General features: G+C 48.7%; 1 protein-coding gene and 1 pseudogene across 2 annotated transcripts; one reads left to right on the plus strand and one right to left on the minus strand.

The window, feature by feature from the left end:
• The first annotated feature begins 9,394 nt into the window (after window positions 1-9,394).
• LOC117850523 (heat shock cognate 70 kDa protein-like) lies at window positions 9,395-12,732 on the plus strand (annotated as a pseudogene).
• Window positions 12,733-12,847: 115 nt separating this feature from the next.
• On the minus strand, window positions 12,848-16,895 carry LOC117846843 (uncharacterized). Of its 2 annotated transcripts, none has more exons than XM_034727943.2 (12): window positions 16,760-16,895; window positions 16,564-16,634; window positions 16,024-16,152; window positions 15,793-15,917; window positions 15,391-15,512; window positions 15,215-15,297; window positions 14,843-14,950; window positions 14,434-14,553; window positions 13,773-13,955; window positions 13,592-13,686; window positions 13,414-13,511; window positions 12,848-13,141 (listed from the first exon to the last, which is right to left on the minus strand). In XM_034727943.2, the coding sequence occupies exons 2-12, from the start codon at window positions 16,564-16,566 to the stop codon at window positions 13,011-13,013; spliced, it is 1,197 nt and encodes a 398-aa protein (XP_034583834.1). In that variant the 5' UTR covers window positions 16,567-16,634; window positions 16,760-16,895; the 3' UTR covers window positions 12,848-13,010. The 2 variants fall into 2 exon arrangements, with proteins under 2 accessions (XP_034583834.1, XP_034583833.1); XM_034727942.2 differs by having other exon boundaries at window positions 13,773-13,958.
• Window positions 16,896-18,406: the final 1,511 nt, after the last annotated feature.

The raw sequence follows: 18,406 nt of genomic DNA on the forward strand, positions 1-18,406 counted from the left end.
TGAAATAGAGGAGTTTTTACAAGCCGGCTAACCAGCAAGAAAAAGTTGTACAAATTACACTCGAGCTAAGAGGGCTGCCAAGCACTTAGCTCCTGCCGCAATCTAGGATGATGCTTCGCTCTTGATTTTTGCCATGATGGTCGGCACCGATGATTCATGATGGTTGAAGATTCTACCGTTCCTTTCCTTCCAGATTTTCCAAATTACAAGTAGCGCTAAGCTATGGGTAGCATTGCAGGAGATGTCTGGCGTCGTCGTGATGTTTGCCCACCATTCTAGTGGCGTCGCACTTTGAGGCCATTTCGTCGGGTCGAGGTTAGGTTGTCCAATCCATGCTGCCACATGGCTCCATACGTGTCTTGTATAACGGCAGCTCGAGAGAAGATGATGTGCCATTTCCATCGTCCTCATGCAAAGGGGACATGATGGGCTGTGATCCCACCCTCTGCGAGCTAGTCTGTCAGAGGACCAGACTCAGTTCTGACAGCCATGCGAAGAATTTGCATTTCGGGGGAGTCCACGTTTTCCATATAGTCTCAATCTTTGGTGTAGCGGTGCAGCCCATGAATTGAGCTCTGTAAGCCGATGCTGCAGTGTATTCACCGTGGGGGGTTAGTTTCCAAATTATATGGTCTTCCTGTTTCGGCTGTAGTTCGGTCGGTCTGACGAGGTTCCATAAGGTTACGAATTCCAACAGATGTGCTGTCGTGAAGCCTGTCCGGTGGTTAAGGTCGCGAATCCAATTATTGTTGTGTAGGGTATTCGCCACCGATCGTTTCTTCCTTTTTGTTTTAGGTTAATGTTGCAAATCCAATTATCGTTGTGTAGGGTATTTGCCACCGACCATTTCTTTCTTTTTGTTTTAGTGAAGAGGAGTGGGGCAATGTCTTTTGGACGTCTTCCTTGGATCCAACCCAAGAGCCAAAAGCCGGTTTTCTTGCCATTCCCCAAGTTGATGTGTGTGCATGCCGTGAATAGTAGTCTGTCTACCTTGTCACAGGGCACCTTAGTTCCCACCCAAGCCTTTTCAGGAGAAACCCACTCGTGCCAGAGCCAGCGAAGGTGCAGGCCTCTCGCAAATCTCTCAAGGTCAAGGACCCCAAGGCTGCCATTTTCTTTTGGTAGCGTCGTTTTTGTCCAGTTGACTTTGCACTTACCACATGAAATTGTCTTATCACCCACCCAAAGGAATCGCTTGCGGATCTTGTCCACTTCCTCCAGGACTTCCTTTATTAGTTTTAGCACAATCATTAGATATATCGGTTGTGAAGCTAGCACCGATTTGGTGAAACTGACCTGGCCTGCGTGCGTTAAGTTTTTTCCGTTTCAGGGGAGAGCTTGCCTGATGCTTTGTCGATTAGGGGTTGGAAATCTAGCTTTCGCAATCTCCTTGTCGAAAGAGGTAGCCTGAGGTATTTTAGAGGAAAGTGTGCTCGTGCCACCGGCAGGTCCGCGAGGATTGGGTCAAGGTCGATGTTGTTACAACTGATGGCCGCTACACTCATTTTTTGTAGGTTGGTCTATAGGCCGGTTACCTCACCGAAGGGTAGTAAGAGATCTTTTGAATTCGTGACATCCTGAGAAGTTGGCTTTAAGAATATGACGGCATCATCTGCATACATGGAAACTCTAAATCTAGCAGAGCGGCCATTAAGCTTGTTGAGTAGTCCTCTTTCTATAGTGACATGTAACAGACGGTGCAAAGGATTGATGGCTAGGATGAACAAGAGGGGGGGAGCGGGTCCCCTTGGCGCAGTCCACGCCCGTGCTGGATTGGATCAAGTGGGGTTCCATTAAACATTACTCTCAAGGTGGAAGTTGTGAGTAAGATTGCGATCCAATTTTGCCACCTTACGGGGAAACCTCTATGCTGCATGAGTGATATTAGGTAGTCCCATCGCACCGAGTCGAATGCCTTGGAGATGTTAAGTTTGAAAAGGAGGGTTGGGGTCTTGGTTTTGTGAAACCTACGAGTGAGGTTTCACACATAGAGGAAGTTGTCATGGATGCTTCGTTTTTTGATAAAGGCACTCTGACATGGCGAGATCAGCTCATTAATGAATGGCACGAGATGCAAGGCTAGGATTTTGGTGATGATCTTGGCAATCGCGTGAATCAAGCTTATCGGTCTAAAGTCGCGGATGTCCTCTGCTCCGTCTTTCTTTGGAATGAGGATGATGTTTGCTTTGTTTAGCAGGTCGAGATACTAGCATCTCGAGTTGTAGAGGGAGTTGATAGCCGCAGAAAGGTCTTGCCATATAATCTGCTAGCATTTCCTGAAGAAGTGGCCCGTGAAGCCATCCGAGCCTAGGGATTTGTTTTGCGACATCTAACATATCGCCTGCCAAATCTCTTCTTCAGAGAAAGGTCTATCCAGCGACAACATGTCGACCAACGGAAGATCGAGATCGGGCTAGGAGAAGTCTCGTGTGTGTGGCGGGGGGTCACTCATGATGTTCTCGAAGTGCTCCTGTATGAGCTGTTGTTTGTCGTTGTGGTTGAAGATCCATCCCGCTCCCTTACGGAGATGTTGGATGAAGTTTTTCCTTCGTCTGCCATTTGCCCTGAGGTGGAAAAAGCGAGTATTCGCGTCACCCTCATGAATATATGAAATTGTGGTTCATTGTTTTTTCTTGCTTTTTCAAGCACCAGCCACCCCATTATTCGCTTCTTCAGCTTTGCCTGCAAGGAGAATTCAGCATCAGAGAGCTGCCGAAGTCTTGCGCTTCGTCGAGTCATAGAATTACTTCCTGAGCCATGTGCAGTTTTTGTCGTGCGTCAGAGAGGAGGGATCACGGCTCTAGGACTTTAGTGCGAAGGAGGTAGTATACAGCTTATGGCCTAGCCTGTGGAATGGCTCAGTATGATGAGTCGGGGCGTTCCAAGCTTGCTCTACAATTTCTTGGAAGTGAGCTAGGTGCGTCCAGAAGTTTTCGAATTTGAAAGTAGTCGAGCGACGCGGGCCTGTTTGATTGGTCAGCAAGAGGGGGCAATGATCCGAATGAGAGGAAGACAGTGCGTGGAGCGAGCAGCTTTCAAAAGTTATGTCCCAGTTCTGATTGCAGAAAAAGCGGTCAAGTCGGATGAGCGTGGGACGACGCCTCTTGTTACTCCAGGTGTATTTCTTATTTTGCAGGTTGATTTCTTTTAGCTCACAAGAATCAATCATCCTTCAGAAGTGCCTCATAAGCTTGAGGTTAAGATTCCGATTGTTTTTATCTCTAGCCTTGTAGGTCAAGTTAAATTCGCCAAGAATCAGCCATTTTGTCCCAATCTGTCGGTTTCAGGTTGCGCATGTGGTTAAGGAAAGACTCCTTCTCTGCTTGTCTTGATGGGCCATACACAGTGCTAATAGTGAAGGTTGTCATACAGTGATGTATGGTGACATTGGCTGAGAGGGAGTAGCGGCCTATGCGCACGTTGCTGATATCTATCGCAGTGTCGTTCTAGAGGAGAAGGATGCCTCCCCTCGTACTTGCCACTGGTTTGTAAGCATTGTCTAGTCGATATGCCTCGAGGAAAGACGCGAGGGCCGTGTCAATGGACTGGAGCTTAGTCTCCTGGAGACAAGCAATCTGACATGGGTTGGCGGCCAGGGTCTCGTGCATCGTCAAACATCTGGCCGCGGCGTTCCAACCTCTAACTTTCTAGGAGATTATCTCTATGTTTGTGAGAGACATTGGTTCATTGTTATTGCTCGAAGTGTTCTAGCAACTGAGGTGGAGGGTGAGCTCCGGAAGCACGCAAGTGTCCATGGAGGCGTTTCGGTCATAGTAGAAGTCGCAGCTTTAGTCGCCAACTGATTCGTCGCTGCTCGAAGGTCAAAGCCAGCAGGGTGCAGTTTAAGTCGCGTCCGAAATAATGAAGTACATGCAGCTGATGCCCGAAGGTCGATGCTAGCAGGGCTGCAAGTAGAATCCGCCTAAAGGTCGCAACCAGCAGGGCATATTGGTTCATAAGTAGAAGGATACATAGATAAAGAAGATCTCTAGAGCTGCTTCCCGATCATTAGGCTGATGCAGCATCCTCGATGGGGGTCAGCTCCGTCACCGCCGTCCCTGCATGCTGGAGGAGGGCCTCGTCCAGTGCATCCACGTCATCATCGTCGAGGTTGAAGATCACCATCATTGCCACCACAATATGTTCCGGCAGCGGACCGCGGAACATGCCAATGAAGTCCCGGAGTACCTCCTCAATGGGGGCCATCTCGTCGGTAGAGATGCCCAGTTTGCACCAGAGGTTCCTTTGCGCATGCTCGGCAGCTGGAAAGGATGGCTTCTTGGCCAGTCGCACGCTCCGTTGAACAGCTGTCGTGTCGAATACGTGCTGCTACCACGACCGGCACACCTCAGGCTGCATGAGCATCGGTGGCTCTGGGGTGCTAAAAAGGGCGTCGACCCCATCATTGCTGGCAGGAGTGTCCACCCGCGAACCCGCATCCTCTTGGGTTGGAGCCACATCATCTTGCTCCTGGAGGGGTCCCTCCGTTGAAGCAGGCGTCGTAGCATCATTGTTCACCTGAGGGAGTCGCGGTTCTAGGGTCCCCGCCTGGTGCAGCTGGAGCGCTAGCCGCCGAAGGTGCCGGCTGCAGCGCCGCCCTGAGGGTGGCAAAAACCCGGGGCACAGGCACCAGTCTGGTGGGCGATGGCGCAGTCCACGCCCGTGCTGGATTGGATCAAGTGGGGTTCCATTAAACATTACTCTCAAGGTGGAAGTTGTGAGTAAGATTGCGATCCAATTTTGCCACCTTACGGGGAAACCTCTATGCTGCATGAGTGATATTAGGTAGTCCCATCGCACCGAGTCGAATGCCTTGGAGATGTTAAGTTTGAAAAGGAGGGTTGGGGTCTTGGTTTTGTGAAACCTACGAGTGAGGTTTCACACATAGAGGAAGTTGTCATGGATGCTTCGTTTTTTGATAAAGGCACTCTGACATGGCGAGATCAGCTCATTAATGAATGGCACGAGATGCAAGGCTAGGATTTTGGTGATGATCTTGGCAATCGCGTGAATCAAGCTTATCGGTCTAAAGTCGCGGATGTCCTCTGCTCCGTCTTTCTTTGGAATGAGGATGATGTTTGCTTTGTTTAGCAGGTCGAGATACTAGCATCTCGAGTTGTAGAGGGAGTTGATAGCCGCAGAAAGGTCTTGCCATATAATCTGCTAGCATTTCCTGAAGAAGTGGCCCGTGAAGCCATCCGAGCCTAGGGATTTGTTTTGCGACATCTAACATATCGCCTGCCAAATCTCTTCTTCAGAGAAAGGTCTATCCAGCGACAACATGTCGACCAACGGAAGATCGAGATCGGGCTAGGAGAAGTCTCGTGTGTGTGGCGGGGGGTCACTCATGATGTTCTCGAAGTGCTCCTGTATGAGCTGTTGTTTGTCGTTGTGGTTGAAGATCCATCCCGCTCCCTTACGGAGATGTTGGATGAAGTTTTTCCTTCGTCTGCCATTTGCCCTGAGGTGGAAAAAGCGAGTATTCGCGTCACCCTCATGAATATATGAAATTGTGGTTCATTGTTTTTTCTTGCTTTTTCAAGCACCAGCCACCCCATTATTCGCTTCTTCAGCTTTGCCTGCAAGGAGAATTCAGCATCAGAGAGCTGCCGAAGTCTTGCGCTTCGTCGAGTCATAGAATTACTTCCTGAGCCATGTGCAGTTTTTGTCGTGCGTCAGAGAGGAGGGATCACGGCTCTAGGACTTTAGTGCGAAGGAGGTAGTATACAGCTTATGGCCTAGCCTGTGGAATGGCTCAGTATGATGAGTCGGGGCGTTCCAAGCTTGCTCTACAATTTCTTGGAAGTGAGCTAGGTGCGTCCAGAAGTTTTCGAATTTGAAAGTAGTCGAGCGACGCGGGCCTGTTTGATTGGTCAGCAAGAGGGGGCAATGATCCGAATGAGAGGAAGACAGTGCGTGGAGCGAGCAGCTTTCAAAAGTTATGTCCCAGTTCTGATTGCAGAAAAAGCGGTCAAGTCGGATGAGCGTGGGACGACGCCTCTTGTTACTCCAGGTGTATTTCTTATTTTGCAGGTTGATTTCTTTTAGCTCACAAGAATCAATCATCCTTCAGAAGTGCCTCATAAGCTTGAGGTTAAGATTCCGATTGTTTTTATCTCTAGCCTTGTAGGTCAAGTTAAATTCGCCAAGAATCAGCCATTTTGTCCCAATCTGTCGGTTTCAGGTTGCGCATGTGGTTAAGGAAAGACTCCTTCTCTGCTTGTCTTGATGGGCCATACACAGTGCTAATAGTGAAGGTTGTCATACAGTGATGTATGGTGACATTGGCTGAGAGGGAGTAGCGGCCTATGCGCACGTTGCTGATATCTATCGCAGTGTCGTTCTAGAGGAGAAGGATGCCTCCCCTCGTACTTGCCACTGGTTTGTAAGCATTGTCTAGTCGATATGCCTCGAGGAAAGACGCGAGGGCCGTGTCAATGGACTGGAGCTTAGTCTCCTGGAGACAAGCAATCTGACATGGGTTGGCGGCCAGGGTCTCGTGCATCGTCAAACATCTGGCCGCGGCGTTCCAACCTCTAACTTTCTAGGAGATTATCTCTATGTTTGTGAGAGACATTGGTTCATTGTTATTGCTCGAAGTGTTCTAGCAACTGAGGTGGAGGGTGAGCTCCGGAAGCACGCAAGTGTCCATGGAGGCGTTTCGGTCATAGTAGAAGTCGCAGCTTTAGTCGCCAACTGATTCGTCGCTGCTCGAAGGTCAAAGCCAGCAGGGTGCAGTTTAAGTCGCGTCCGAAATAATGAAGTACATGCAGCTGATGCCCGAAGGTCGATGCTAGCAGGGCTGCAAGTAGAATCCGCCTAAAGGTCGCAACCAGCAGGGCATATTGGTTCATAAGTAGAAGGATACATAGATAAAGAAGATCTCTAGAGCTGCTTCCCGATCATTAGGCTGATGCAGCATCCTCGATGGGGGTCAGCTCCGTCACCGCCGTCCCTGCATGCTGGAGGAGGGCCTCGTCCAGTGCATCCACGTCATCATCGTCGAGGTTGAAGATCACCATCATTGCCACCACAATATGTTCCGGCAGCGGACCGCGGAACATGCCAATGAAGTCCCGGAGTACCTCCTCAATGGGGGCCATCTCGTCGGTAGAGATGCCCAGTTTGCACCAGAGGTTCCTTTGCGCATGCTCGGCAGCTGGAAAGGATGGCTTCTTGGCCAGTCGCACGCTCCGTTGAACAGCTGTCGTGTCGAATACGTGCTGCTACCACGACCGGCACACCTCAGGCTGCATGAGCATCGGTGGCTCTGGGGTGCTAAAAAGGGCGTCGACCCCATCATTGCTGGCAGCAGTGTCCACCCGCGAACCCGCATCCTCTTGGGTTGGAGCCACATCATCTTGCTCCTGGAGGGGTCCCTCCGTTGAAGCAGGCGTCGTAGCATCATTGTTCACCTGAGGGAGTCGCGGTTCTAGGGTCCCCGCCTGGTGCAGCTGGAGCGCTAGCCGCCGAAGGTGCCGGCTGCAGCGCCGCCCTGAGGGTGGCAAAAACCCGGGGCACAGGCACCAGTCTGGTGGGCGATGGCACAGACCAGGCTGCATTCCTAGGCAGGGAGTCCAAGCCTAGCGTGTTGGCGACTCGACATGCCTTGTTGATGTAGTCGTCCACCCCGATCCTCCCTGGTGCAGCGGCCGGGAACTTGTCAGAGGGGTTGTTCCGCAGGGCAGCCGCAAATTGGGCCTTCAGCTCAACCAGTGAAGTGTCATCGTCCAGGTGTCGGTGGCGAGGTGTGTAGTCCCATCGGTCCTGACGGTGCGCTGGCGGTAGCAGGGGGGGTCAGGAGGCATGGTGCTAGTTGCCTGTGTGTTTAAAGTTAGCTTAGAACCAGAGTTGCTAGCACCAGCACCAGCAGCCTCTCAGTGTCGGACATAGGGGTAGGCTGTGGGCATTCAGGTAATTCGGGTCGGATAAGTCATGTTTAAATTTCAGGTTTTCAAAATAGCTACCCGAACTTCACCCAAAATAAAGAATACCTGAATTTTTAGGTACCCGACAAAAAAGGGGTTCGGGTTTCCCCGAAATACCCAATAAATTGCATTCCTATGTCCTCAACTGCCACCATGCTATGGCCACAACTATAATAGTGCATGGGATGGAAAAAAACATATTTTAACATATCTCATACTAATGTGCACATCAAACAACATGCAAATTGATAGATCAAACTAATAAATTTTACTACATTTACAACATACTAGTGCATAATCTAATGGCTATTAGTATAGTTTGGGTAAATCGGGAATTCGGGTACTAGAGTTAAATACCCGAACTTCCGGAATTAAATTCGGATCTCTCAACTTCGTACCTGAAATAGTGATCAGGAATATTGGATTCGGGTATTTCGAGATCGGATCCGGGTAATTCAGGTTCGGGGTTCGGTTCGGGAAATTGTGCCCACCCCTAGCTGGACAGGACCCCTCTGTAGTACTAGCGAGTAGTTACCAGGACCCACGTGGCAGTGGTCGAACTGCAGTGGCTCTGCAGTTTTGGCAATAACGTGTGGGCCCACACGTCAGCGCCTCAACTCTAGATGCAACTAGAGGGGAGGAGTATCAACCTCTGTCGCACGCCTCATCCCCTCGTCCTCTCTTTTGAGTAAAAAGAAAAACCAAGGCTGTGTTTGGTTTGAGGGTTGGAGGGGGTTGGACCCACTTAAGGAAATATTCTCCTTAGATGCGGGTTGGATGCATCCGCCCAAAACGAGCAGACGCATCCAACCCACATGCATGGCACCTCCCACCGTTTCGTCCGAGAAGAGGAGCAGGCGAGGAGAAGGGAGGGGCGGGCGGCGGTGGCCGGAGCTGGGGAGAAGGGAGGGGTGGGAAGAAGGGAGGAGCAGGCGGCAGCGGCGGCTGGCGTTGGGGAGAAGGGAAGGGCGAGCGTTGGCGTGGAGCACGAGCTACGATTGCCGGAAGAAACAAAGGAAGAAGAAGATGCAGGCCCTCCATGGTGGCGGGGGCAAACTCCAGGCGCGGCACTGGGAGGGTCGATGGAGGGCGAGCTTCGCACGGTGACGAACATGGGCGGCCGCTGGAGGGATGAGCGGCGAGGCAAGCTCGGGCGGCGCCCCCGCGGAGGGGATGAGCTTGACCCGAGGGGCGGCGCCGGCAAGCCCGCGGCCACGGCCTCCACGTGGGGGAGCTCATCCTGGGGACGGCCCCGGCGAGGCCGCCGGCCGGGGAGCCCATCCCGGGGGGGGGGGGGGGGGGCACCGGCTGCTCCATGGCCTGGGCACTAACAGGGAGGAGAAGATGGGGGGGGGGGCGGATGGTAGGTGAGACCACGGGGAAGAAGGAAGGATAAGATCCAAGGAAAAGAAAAGAAAAATATTGAATAGACAATGACAGATGGATCCATCAACAGTTGTGGCTAACGGTGTTAAAATGGCATGTATCCTAACCTTCCCAACCCCTCCCGTAAAAAAAAACTGGAACGGATCTATCCCTCTCAGCCAAACATGAGATGGGTTGAACCGCAAAAGTAGGATGAAGCCTACCCATCAAAACCAAACCCATATCAAATCTCGCTGCAATCAGCCGTATGACCTGCGAGGGTTTGAAAGATCTGTTAGGGTTTGAAGGATCTGCGAGGGTTTTCGTTCGTGAAGGAGGAAGAGATGGCGAAATGGAAGGGGCCGGCGATCGGGACTGACCTGGGGACAACGTCTTCGTGCGTCGGCGTGTGGCGGAACGGACGCGTCGAGATCATCCCCAACGACCAGGGGAACCGCACCACGCCGTCGTACGTCGCTTTTACTGCCACCGAGTGGCTCAACGGCGACGCCGCCAAGAAGCAGGTCGCCATGAACCCCGTCAACACCGTCTTCGGTACGTGTCAGATGCCCTCCTCTTCCCTTTCCTTCACTTTGGAATTGGAATACCAATTAGCCTTGTTTGATTCCTCATGCTTGTACGCGCAGTCGTTTTGTCTACGCGCCGGAATTTTCCATTATTCCTTGGTGCTTCAGATGCTTGTAGGGTTTAGGGTTGAGGGCTTGTAGATCTACTGTTATTTTGTTTTGGAGCTTATAGATCCGCTACAATTTGTTTTGAGGCCTGTAGGTCTACTGGAATATGCTGTATGGCTTTAGATGCTTGTTGGGAATTTGTTTTAGGGATTAGAGGGGATTTGGATTGGTTTATCTGAACAAGCCTTGAACGTGAGCAGTATTTGCTTCGCTTCAATGGGGGACATGAGTTGCAGTAACAATTGGAAAGTAATTTGTTTAGTGTCAACAGTAACTGCTTTGTTTATGTGCTCTATATGTGTAGGATTATCCAAGGTGAGCCTATCTGTGAAATTTGCTGTTCAAAATTAGATGCTGCCGTCTTCATATGATCCTCTCTTTCTGCCACTTGCTAATAGTAATTTCAATCAGACAATCAGTTCAGTCACTTTTTCTTAGTTAATCAACAAGTTGGTGGCTCGTGTGTAGATGCTACTCTAGATCTGCTCAGATGGATTGCACATCGTGCAATTACAATTTTGAACTAAAACTATACTTGAACACTGACTACCCTTGGAAAAATTTCCTTGTCACCTTTTTTTAGGGTGTAATTTCGGACAGCAGTGGTTGGAAAATGTACCGGTTCATTGATTAATCAAAGCTTAATGCTACTAACTGGTTACCCAATTGTACTTGTGTGTTTTTCTGCTGTGATTTGACAATCCAACTGACCGTCTTTTTGGATGCAGACATGAAGCGGTTGATTGGCAGGAGGTTCTCTGACCCGTCCGTGCAGAGTGACATGAAGCTATGGCCGTTCAAGGTCGTGGCTGGCGCTGGCGACAAGCCAATGGTCATGGTCAATTACAGGGGTGAGGAGCAGTTCTCTGCCGAGGAGATCACCTCAATGGTGCTGACCGAGATGAAGGAGATCGCCGAGGCCCACATCGGCTCCACCGTCAAGAATGCCGTGGTCACTGTTCCTGCCTGCTTCAATGATTCCCAGAGGCAGGCCACCAGGGACGCCGGAGCCATCTCCGGCCTCAACGTGATGCGCGTCATCAACGAACCCACCGCCGCAGCCATCGCCTACGCACTCAGACAAGAAAGCCAGCAGCACTGGCGAGAAGAACGTGCTCATCTTCGACCTTGGAGGTGGCACCTTTGATGTGTCACTGCTGACCATCAAGGAGGGCATCTTCGAGGTCAAGGCCACCGCCGGCGACTGCCATCTGGGTGGGGAAGATTTTGACAACCGCATGGTCAACCACTTCGTCCAGGAGTTCAAGCGCAGGCACAGGATGGACATCAGCAGCGACCTGCGAGCGCTGCGGCGTCTGAGGATCGCCTGCGAGCTCGCCAAGCGCGCGCTGTCGTCCATCGCGCAGACCACCATCGAGATCGACTCACTGTACGAGGGCATGGACTTGTACACCACCGTCACTCGTGCCCAGTTCAACAAGCTGAACATGGACCTCTTCGCCAAGTGCATGGAGCTCGTGGAGAAGTGCCTCCATGACGCCAAGATGGACAAGAGCAGCGTGCACGACGTCGTGCTCGTGGGCGGCTCCACCCGCATCCCCAAGGTGCAAGAGCTGCTCCAGGACTTGTTCAACGGCAAGGAGCTCCGCTGCAGCATCAACCCTGACGAGTCTGCGGCGTACGGTGCCACTGTGCTGGCTGCCAGCCTGAGCGGTGAGGACAATGTGAATATGCAGGTGCATGATATAACACCACTGTCTCTAGGTCTGGGGACCGCTGGTGGCATGATGTGTACGAGGGCGAGGGCGCCAGGACCGAGGACAACAGCCTCCTGGGCAAGTTCGAGCTGTCTGGCATCCCGCTGGTGGCCCGAGGTGTGCCCCAGATCACAGTGTGCTTCGAGATTGACGTCGATGGCATCCTGAACGTGTCTGTTGTGGACAAGGTGACGGGCAGAGCACGATCACTGTCACCACCGACAAGGGGCAGCTGAGCAAGGAGGCGATTGAGAAGATGATGCAGGATGTGGAGGAGTACAAGGTGCACAAAAGGAAGATGGACGCCAGGAACGCGCTGGAGGACTACGTGGAGAGCATGCACATCATCGCCTCCAAACTGAGCGCGGATGACAAGAAGTGCGTTGAGGACGCCATCAACTGGCTGGACAGCAACGAGCTCGCAGACACCGACGAGATCAAGGGCAAGATGAAGGATCTTAAGGGCATCTGCGACCCCATCTTGGTGTGCCTGACTGCCCCCCAAACCTACAGTGGGGCCCGAGATGCGTGAAGCTTCCATGGCATTTTGCCGCTCCTGTCACTTAGTCTGTCATATGGTCGTGTTATCGTGTATGAGTTCAATTTAGATGTGAAAGCTGGAGAGATTTGGGGAGGCTGTGGTTCAAAAACTCGCGCAGCTTCTGAATTGCTCTTCTCTTTCAGCTTTGATCGCGCGTTTGCATTGTTATCTTTGGTGGTGACATTGTTTCTTCTGAAGATTAAGGTGCAGGGTCTCTCCAGCTGAGCAATTGTGCACAAAGGATCATGGGAGACTCATACAGCATTGTGCATCTAATGATCTGAAACATCTGGAAGCGATTGCGTTGTGCACATCTGGGCTTATTACCTAGCGACGTGACAGCTAAACAGAGGGTACCACAAGGGCAGCAGTTACAGTAATCTTTCATCCCCCGTCATCACAACCATGCAAACCCATGACAGTATCAAGTCCACGAACGAGATCAAATGGCATGCCAAAATTTGAAGAGACGCAGGAACAAGCTAATGATAACGTAATTCGCCCCGTTTTTAAATAGATGATGTTTAGGACAAGCTCATTAGTAAAGTATTTATAGCAACGCGAGTACGTAGTATAATCAGATAGTACGTGAACGTGAGATGTCAGAAGCAACATGAACATTTCATCCCAGTAGCAGGATTCCACAAAACATATGCTTCAACCATTCACTGCAACCAGGAAGTGGGCACACGTGCTAACATTTGACAGACACCCCAGAGAAGGGTACAGAAGGTTTCTAACGTTTCGTCTTTACATCGTCTCATTAGCTTGAACTGAACGCGTTATCCTGACATCCTCCCTGAATATATTTGCTTCGCAGCTGCCTGAGAGCTTCCACCTGATCAGCTGATGCTTTTCCAGCAAGGAATACTTGATCCCATATCTTCCTCAGTTCTAGTGAAAAAACAATTGTGCAAGCATCGATTAGAAGAGTTTACCAAAATATGCTGTGCAACTATTGGACGCTAAGAAACAAATAATCTTCATGTGCTTTTATCATCCCCCACAAAAACAACACAAGCATATTAAATTATTTCCCAGTCCCCAGTTTACTTATTTACCCGTTCCTCTTATGATTTACCAGTCTTTGAACCGTACGAGTCTAAGAGATTGCTAGCCTACCATGATGGGAAAGAAAGGAATTTTGGGGCACAAGTTCAACTAACCAGATTTGTGCATGGATGAAAGGCACATTATTATCAAGTCAAAGCGTGGAACTTTTGCCAGATTCTCCAAAATGCTAACAGCTAACGCTGCATCATCCCTGAGTATGTAATAGGTACAAATATCAGCCATGATCCCAGATTGGCACCGTGCAAAAGGACATATGACAAATGAACACACCAGAAAATTGAGGCTGAACACTTCACGATGTCAATGAGAAAAGGAGCAGAAAGTGCGTTCTTGAAAATCTCTGGTAGGCTTGCCGGTGGAATTGACTGCTTGCAAAACAAGAAGACAGGAAATTACACAGCAAGAAATGATAAGCCATGGTGCGATAAAAAATAAAGGGCTGGAAGTAAACCTTTAACAATTGTATTTGCTGGGCAGTGTCATCAGAAAGAGCTCTCCAAGAAACCTCAAAGTCATAAGCTGTCTTTGGTATTTTGACGCTTTTTACGGTGCTGGCCATATACCGTGAAGCAGCTCGCGATGCAAGCTCTTGAATTGAAGCTTCTGGCCCAGGCTTCTGATTAGCATTCCGAGACTGCTGCATCAAGCATACGACACGTGGCATAAAGAAACGTCAACACTTTCCTGAAACTGTGAAACATGCACTTCTGCGCCATTACAGTTGCAGTAAACTCTTAAACTGTTAAACAACAAACATGAGCCTTGATTCAGATCTCTTGGAGTACTCAATTCTCAGGTGTGTAGTTTCATCTTGCAGTGGGGTTGAGGTAGGTTTACCATTTACCCCTACGGCACCTGCTTCTTCAGGTTTCCATCCACCCACATCATAAGTTGTAAATCCATGGCTTATCCAAGATCGGGGTTTTTTCAAGCAAAGTAAAAATACACATACTGTATCTCAAAAACATTGCAAGAAAAACTACCCAAATGACATGCCAAATACATCATATTACACAAATAGGTGAATTCTGACTTGCCATGGTAAGTACTAACACAGAAACCAAAGATCGTGGCTATTATAATATAGTCAGAAAGGCTGTAAAAATAAAGACCTGCAAGACATTCTCGTTGACGATTACTCCAGATCCTCCTTTAGAACTGGAACTGCCACCAGGACTCTCTCTAATCTCCACTGCAGCTCTAATAGGCGAATCAACTTCCATGAAACTGCCCTGTAGAATTAGATCCGCACATCAGGTATATATGTCCAACAAAATAGGTTGGCCAAAGCCTTAAACAGACCTACAGAGGAATGCAACTAACTACTCAAGGAACAGAGAAAACAGCAAAGGTCTAGTTCAAATGGGCAAAGCCATGTCATGTGCAAGTTTTTTAGGCAATGAAAACCATGATTTTACTTCCTACCAAACTGTATTCAACTGATATCATTAAACATATGAACTGTCCATACACAAAAATAACTATTCAAGTACTATGGCACCATACTGCAGCTGAGCCTACCTTCTGGGAGATAGTCGGTGGATGAGAAGTGATGTCCTTTTTATCAGCAGGTTTATCCAATCCAGAAACTGCATGTTTAGTTGGCACCGGGGTCTTTTTACCCAATTTCTGCAGAATTAATAAGCCCATCAGTGTTCTTAAGGGAGCCACACATTTATAATCTCTGCAGAGATCATCCACATGGTTGTGCCACCGAATAACTTATACCAACAAGCATCTTAAAAAAGACATTTTGTCATCACCATAATTCAAATGGAAATATTGAGATTATATAACCAAAGACTAGTAAATTGCCAGAACGCTAAACTATTAACAACACAGGATGTTTTGCTAAGATGTAAGATGAAATGTTTTGAAGTAGAGTTTCTTCACCTCCATGTGCAATGCTTTTATCTCAGTATACTGCTTCCTTAGTTCTGGATTGTTTGGCTCAAGACTGATGGCAAATTCGGCATCTATACACATAATTGGTGTACAATAGTGGTCAATGTTCAGACAGACAAAAAATAAGATTAAAATGAAAGAAAGGAGGGTTATCATGTGGATACCATCCATTGCTTCCTTAAGCTTCCCAAGTTCTTTTCGTGCAGTAATTCTCCGTGAGTACGCTTTTATATATCGATCATCCAGATTCAGAGCTTCAGTGCAATCGTCCTCTGCCTCCTTGAATCTGATGAATTTCGTATCCGTAATATAAGACTTACACCAGAAAGCAACTCTTGGAAACACAACTTCCATGTTCCCCAGCAGATTGGTAAAAGTATGAAACATGTTATAGATAGCACAGAAAGCAAGAATAACAAAATGTCATACTCAACGGTCTCAAATTGCTGATGCCAACCAAAATAAGGTTTCAGATTCAACTGAGGTGAACTACTTGCGGTAAAAGCGCAAAAAATGAGTAAATAGCATAAGCTGAAGTGAGTGCATCAAGTCTCAGAATAACTTGCCTTCTTAATTTAAGATATGCCATAGCTCTATTTGCAAAAGCAACTGCTGTAGGAGATAACCCAATACTTCTGGAGTAGCACTCAATTGCTTCAGTAAACTTCTTCTGTTTGAAATATTCATTTCCCTGAAAATAAAACACAGGAAACAACAGGTTTAGCTTCACCAAAGCATGTCTCTGCAACAGCCTAAAGATGTAACAAAAATGACAGAGATTCAACACTTGTTCCAACCTGCTCCTTTTCTGACGCGGCATCAGGCATTGGTTCATCATTTAAGTAGCTTGAATACTTCATGTTGTATGGACCACCAAAACTTCCAGCGGAAGTTCCCGAAGTCCCATTTGATCTCGCCGTATATTCCTGCAGGGTTGTTTTCAATTTTAAGCCAGAGGTTCAAAAAATAGGAATGCTAAGCTAAAGCTACCACGTGTCAGCTCAACAAAGATGGAGAGAGCAAGAGAATTTGAAGTTTCAAAGAACTAGCTACAGAGATAAGTTGAAATTTTGGACAAATGCCATCTGTGGCAATCACATAGGGAATAAACTCAAGAACTGCAGCCTAAGCTAAATTCAGTTATTCACTAATAAAATCTCAGCATTTCGATCAATTCACAATTCTGCAATAACCCCAAATTTAAAAAGGCAGTCAATTTTTCTTTAGAACTCTGCATTAGCGCATCAAGAGGAATCCACTACCTAACCTTCTTGCTTGAGAACAACGGAGTCTCACACTAGTCTACTGAGGCGGGGGCAGTCCATGAGGGTTCTTACCATATCGCCGCCACCTCCTGCTCACGAATCACAGCCTAAACCTTGCGGGATAGGTTATCCAAGTAGCCCTCCTGAAATCCACACCAGACAGCCAAAAATCAAAGGAGGGCTCAGATATCAGAGCGGCGAGAGCGGAGCCGCCCAGCGCGCAGAAGCGAACACCAAGATGAAGAAGAACATCGCAGGGAAGCATTACGTGGGGGGGGGGGGGACCTCAAGCTGGATCCCACGCCGCCGCACGACGAACGGCGACGGAGGCGGCTACCGGAGGTTTCTAGAGACTCTAGCGGACTGCGGCGGAGTCGAGACGTCGCCCGTCGTCGGGGCCTCGGGGGAGAGAGAAGACAGGACGCTCGGGTTCGGGCTGTGGGCTTAGTTTCGGCCATGTGAATTTTTAGCCCAAAACCTGTTACTGGGGAAACAAATCAGCCCGCTAACTTCTTTTGCCCTGTTACGGGCCTGGGCTGGGCTCGGTACATTAATCATCTACGCCTACGCGCCCACAGCACAACAAACTCTTCGCCACTAGGGACTGGCGCGCCAATGTTCGGCTCAGTGTGGCACGTAGAGCCGGATAAATGCGTGGTGTATATCTTTTTTGTCACTAAATAAACTTACAAAAAATGGTTTTAACAAAGGAAGGGAGGTCATGATGTCCCCACTGCTGCTAGTACTCTGTGGGTGAATTTAAACTGAAAAAAATAGTGTGGCTACCTAGAAGACAAATAATAATAATTTTGTATGTAATGCTAAAAAAATGTTCACAAAGACAATTATCCTACACACAATTTAAACTGAAATTTGAAAAATAGAAGTTGATCATCGCCAACATATATAAATAAGCAAAAGGAAACAATGTCAGGTATCAACAAATTATTGCTAAAATATCTGAAACATGATATGTATTACTTTTCCTGACGTCCATTGAAGCTTACATTATGTAGTAGGAATAAGATCAGCCAGCTTAGAGGCCTATTACCCTTCTGCTCTCAACCCAGTATGGTATCGGGTAAGGAAGGACCCTGGAGGGTTGTCATTGGCTAAGTACCATTTCAGCACCTGGTACCGCACCACAGGTATTCGTGAGACAATCCTAGGTCCATCCACGATCTGCATCGCATGAATGAAATCTTGACACTCAATCTTAGCAAAAGTTTATTACAATTTTTTATCATGTTTACTTAAATTACTGCTGAATCGTCACGTCAATTGATCTAGCACGAGACCATATGAACATGAGTTTAGCTGGGCCATAGAGTACTTATGCACTTACCTTTTAGCGTCCTGCCTTTCTTGCTGATGCTGCACTTTGTTGAGCTGGAACTCTGCAACTGTCAACTCCTTCATTGCAGTGTTTCTTGTGGGCAAACTCTGCAGGCAGCTGAGGTGGTGTCTAATCTTGTACAGTTGTGCTGCATCAGGGTCAGGTGGTAGGGGAGGTCCAGGGACTACCTCACGTACCTTGCGAGGCCTGGCTCTAGGTACGTGATGGCAGATGCAAGGTGGGTTTGAGAACTCTTTTGCCTTGCAGAGTGATATCTCTTCTCCCATGTCCAGGTGTGACATGTCATGCAGGCTCAAGATGTATCTGATGTCGTTGCCAAGAGCAAGCTTGAACTCGCCACTATTGTCACATTACACACACTGCAGTACATACACCGTGTTATACAACAGTGGCACAACATCACAGCAGATGTGCATTCGCATTCCCATCTGCGAAAGCAAGTGCTCTGTACATCGAGGGGCAACCCAGCAGTTGACCCAGCAGTGATAAAGCAAGCAGCATGCCAGCAACGGAGATCAAATGATGTGCCCTATAGTAAGCCAGGATAGATGGTCTATT

Source organism: Setaria viridis, chromosome 3, assembly GCF_005286985.2.
Source record: "Setaria viridis chromosome 3, Setaria_viridis_v4.0, whole genome shotgun sequence".
Classification (NCBI taxonomy): Eukaryota; Viridiplantae; Streptophyta; class Magnoliopsida; order Poales; family Poaceae; genus Setaria; species Setaria viridis.

Coding starts and splice junctions, on each gene's coding strand:
- LOC117846843 (XM_034727942.2), bottom strand. Junction 14,554..14,842: donor CACCGACTATCTCCCAGAAG/GTAGGCTCAGCT, acceptor CTAATTCTACAG/GGCAGTTTCATGGAAGTTGA. Junction 13,512..13,591: donor TGTTCAGCCTCAATTTTCTG/GTGTGTTCATTT, acceptor TTACATACTCAG/GGATGATGCAGCGTTAGCTG.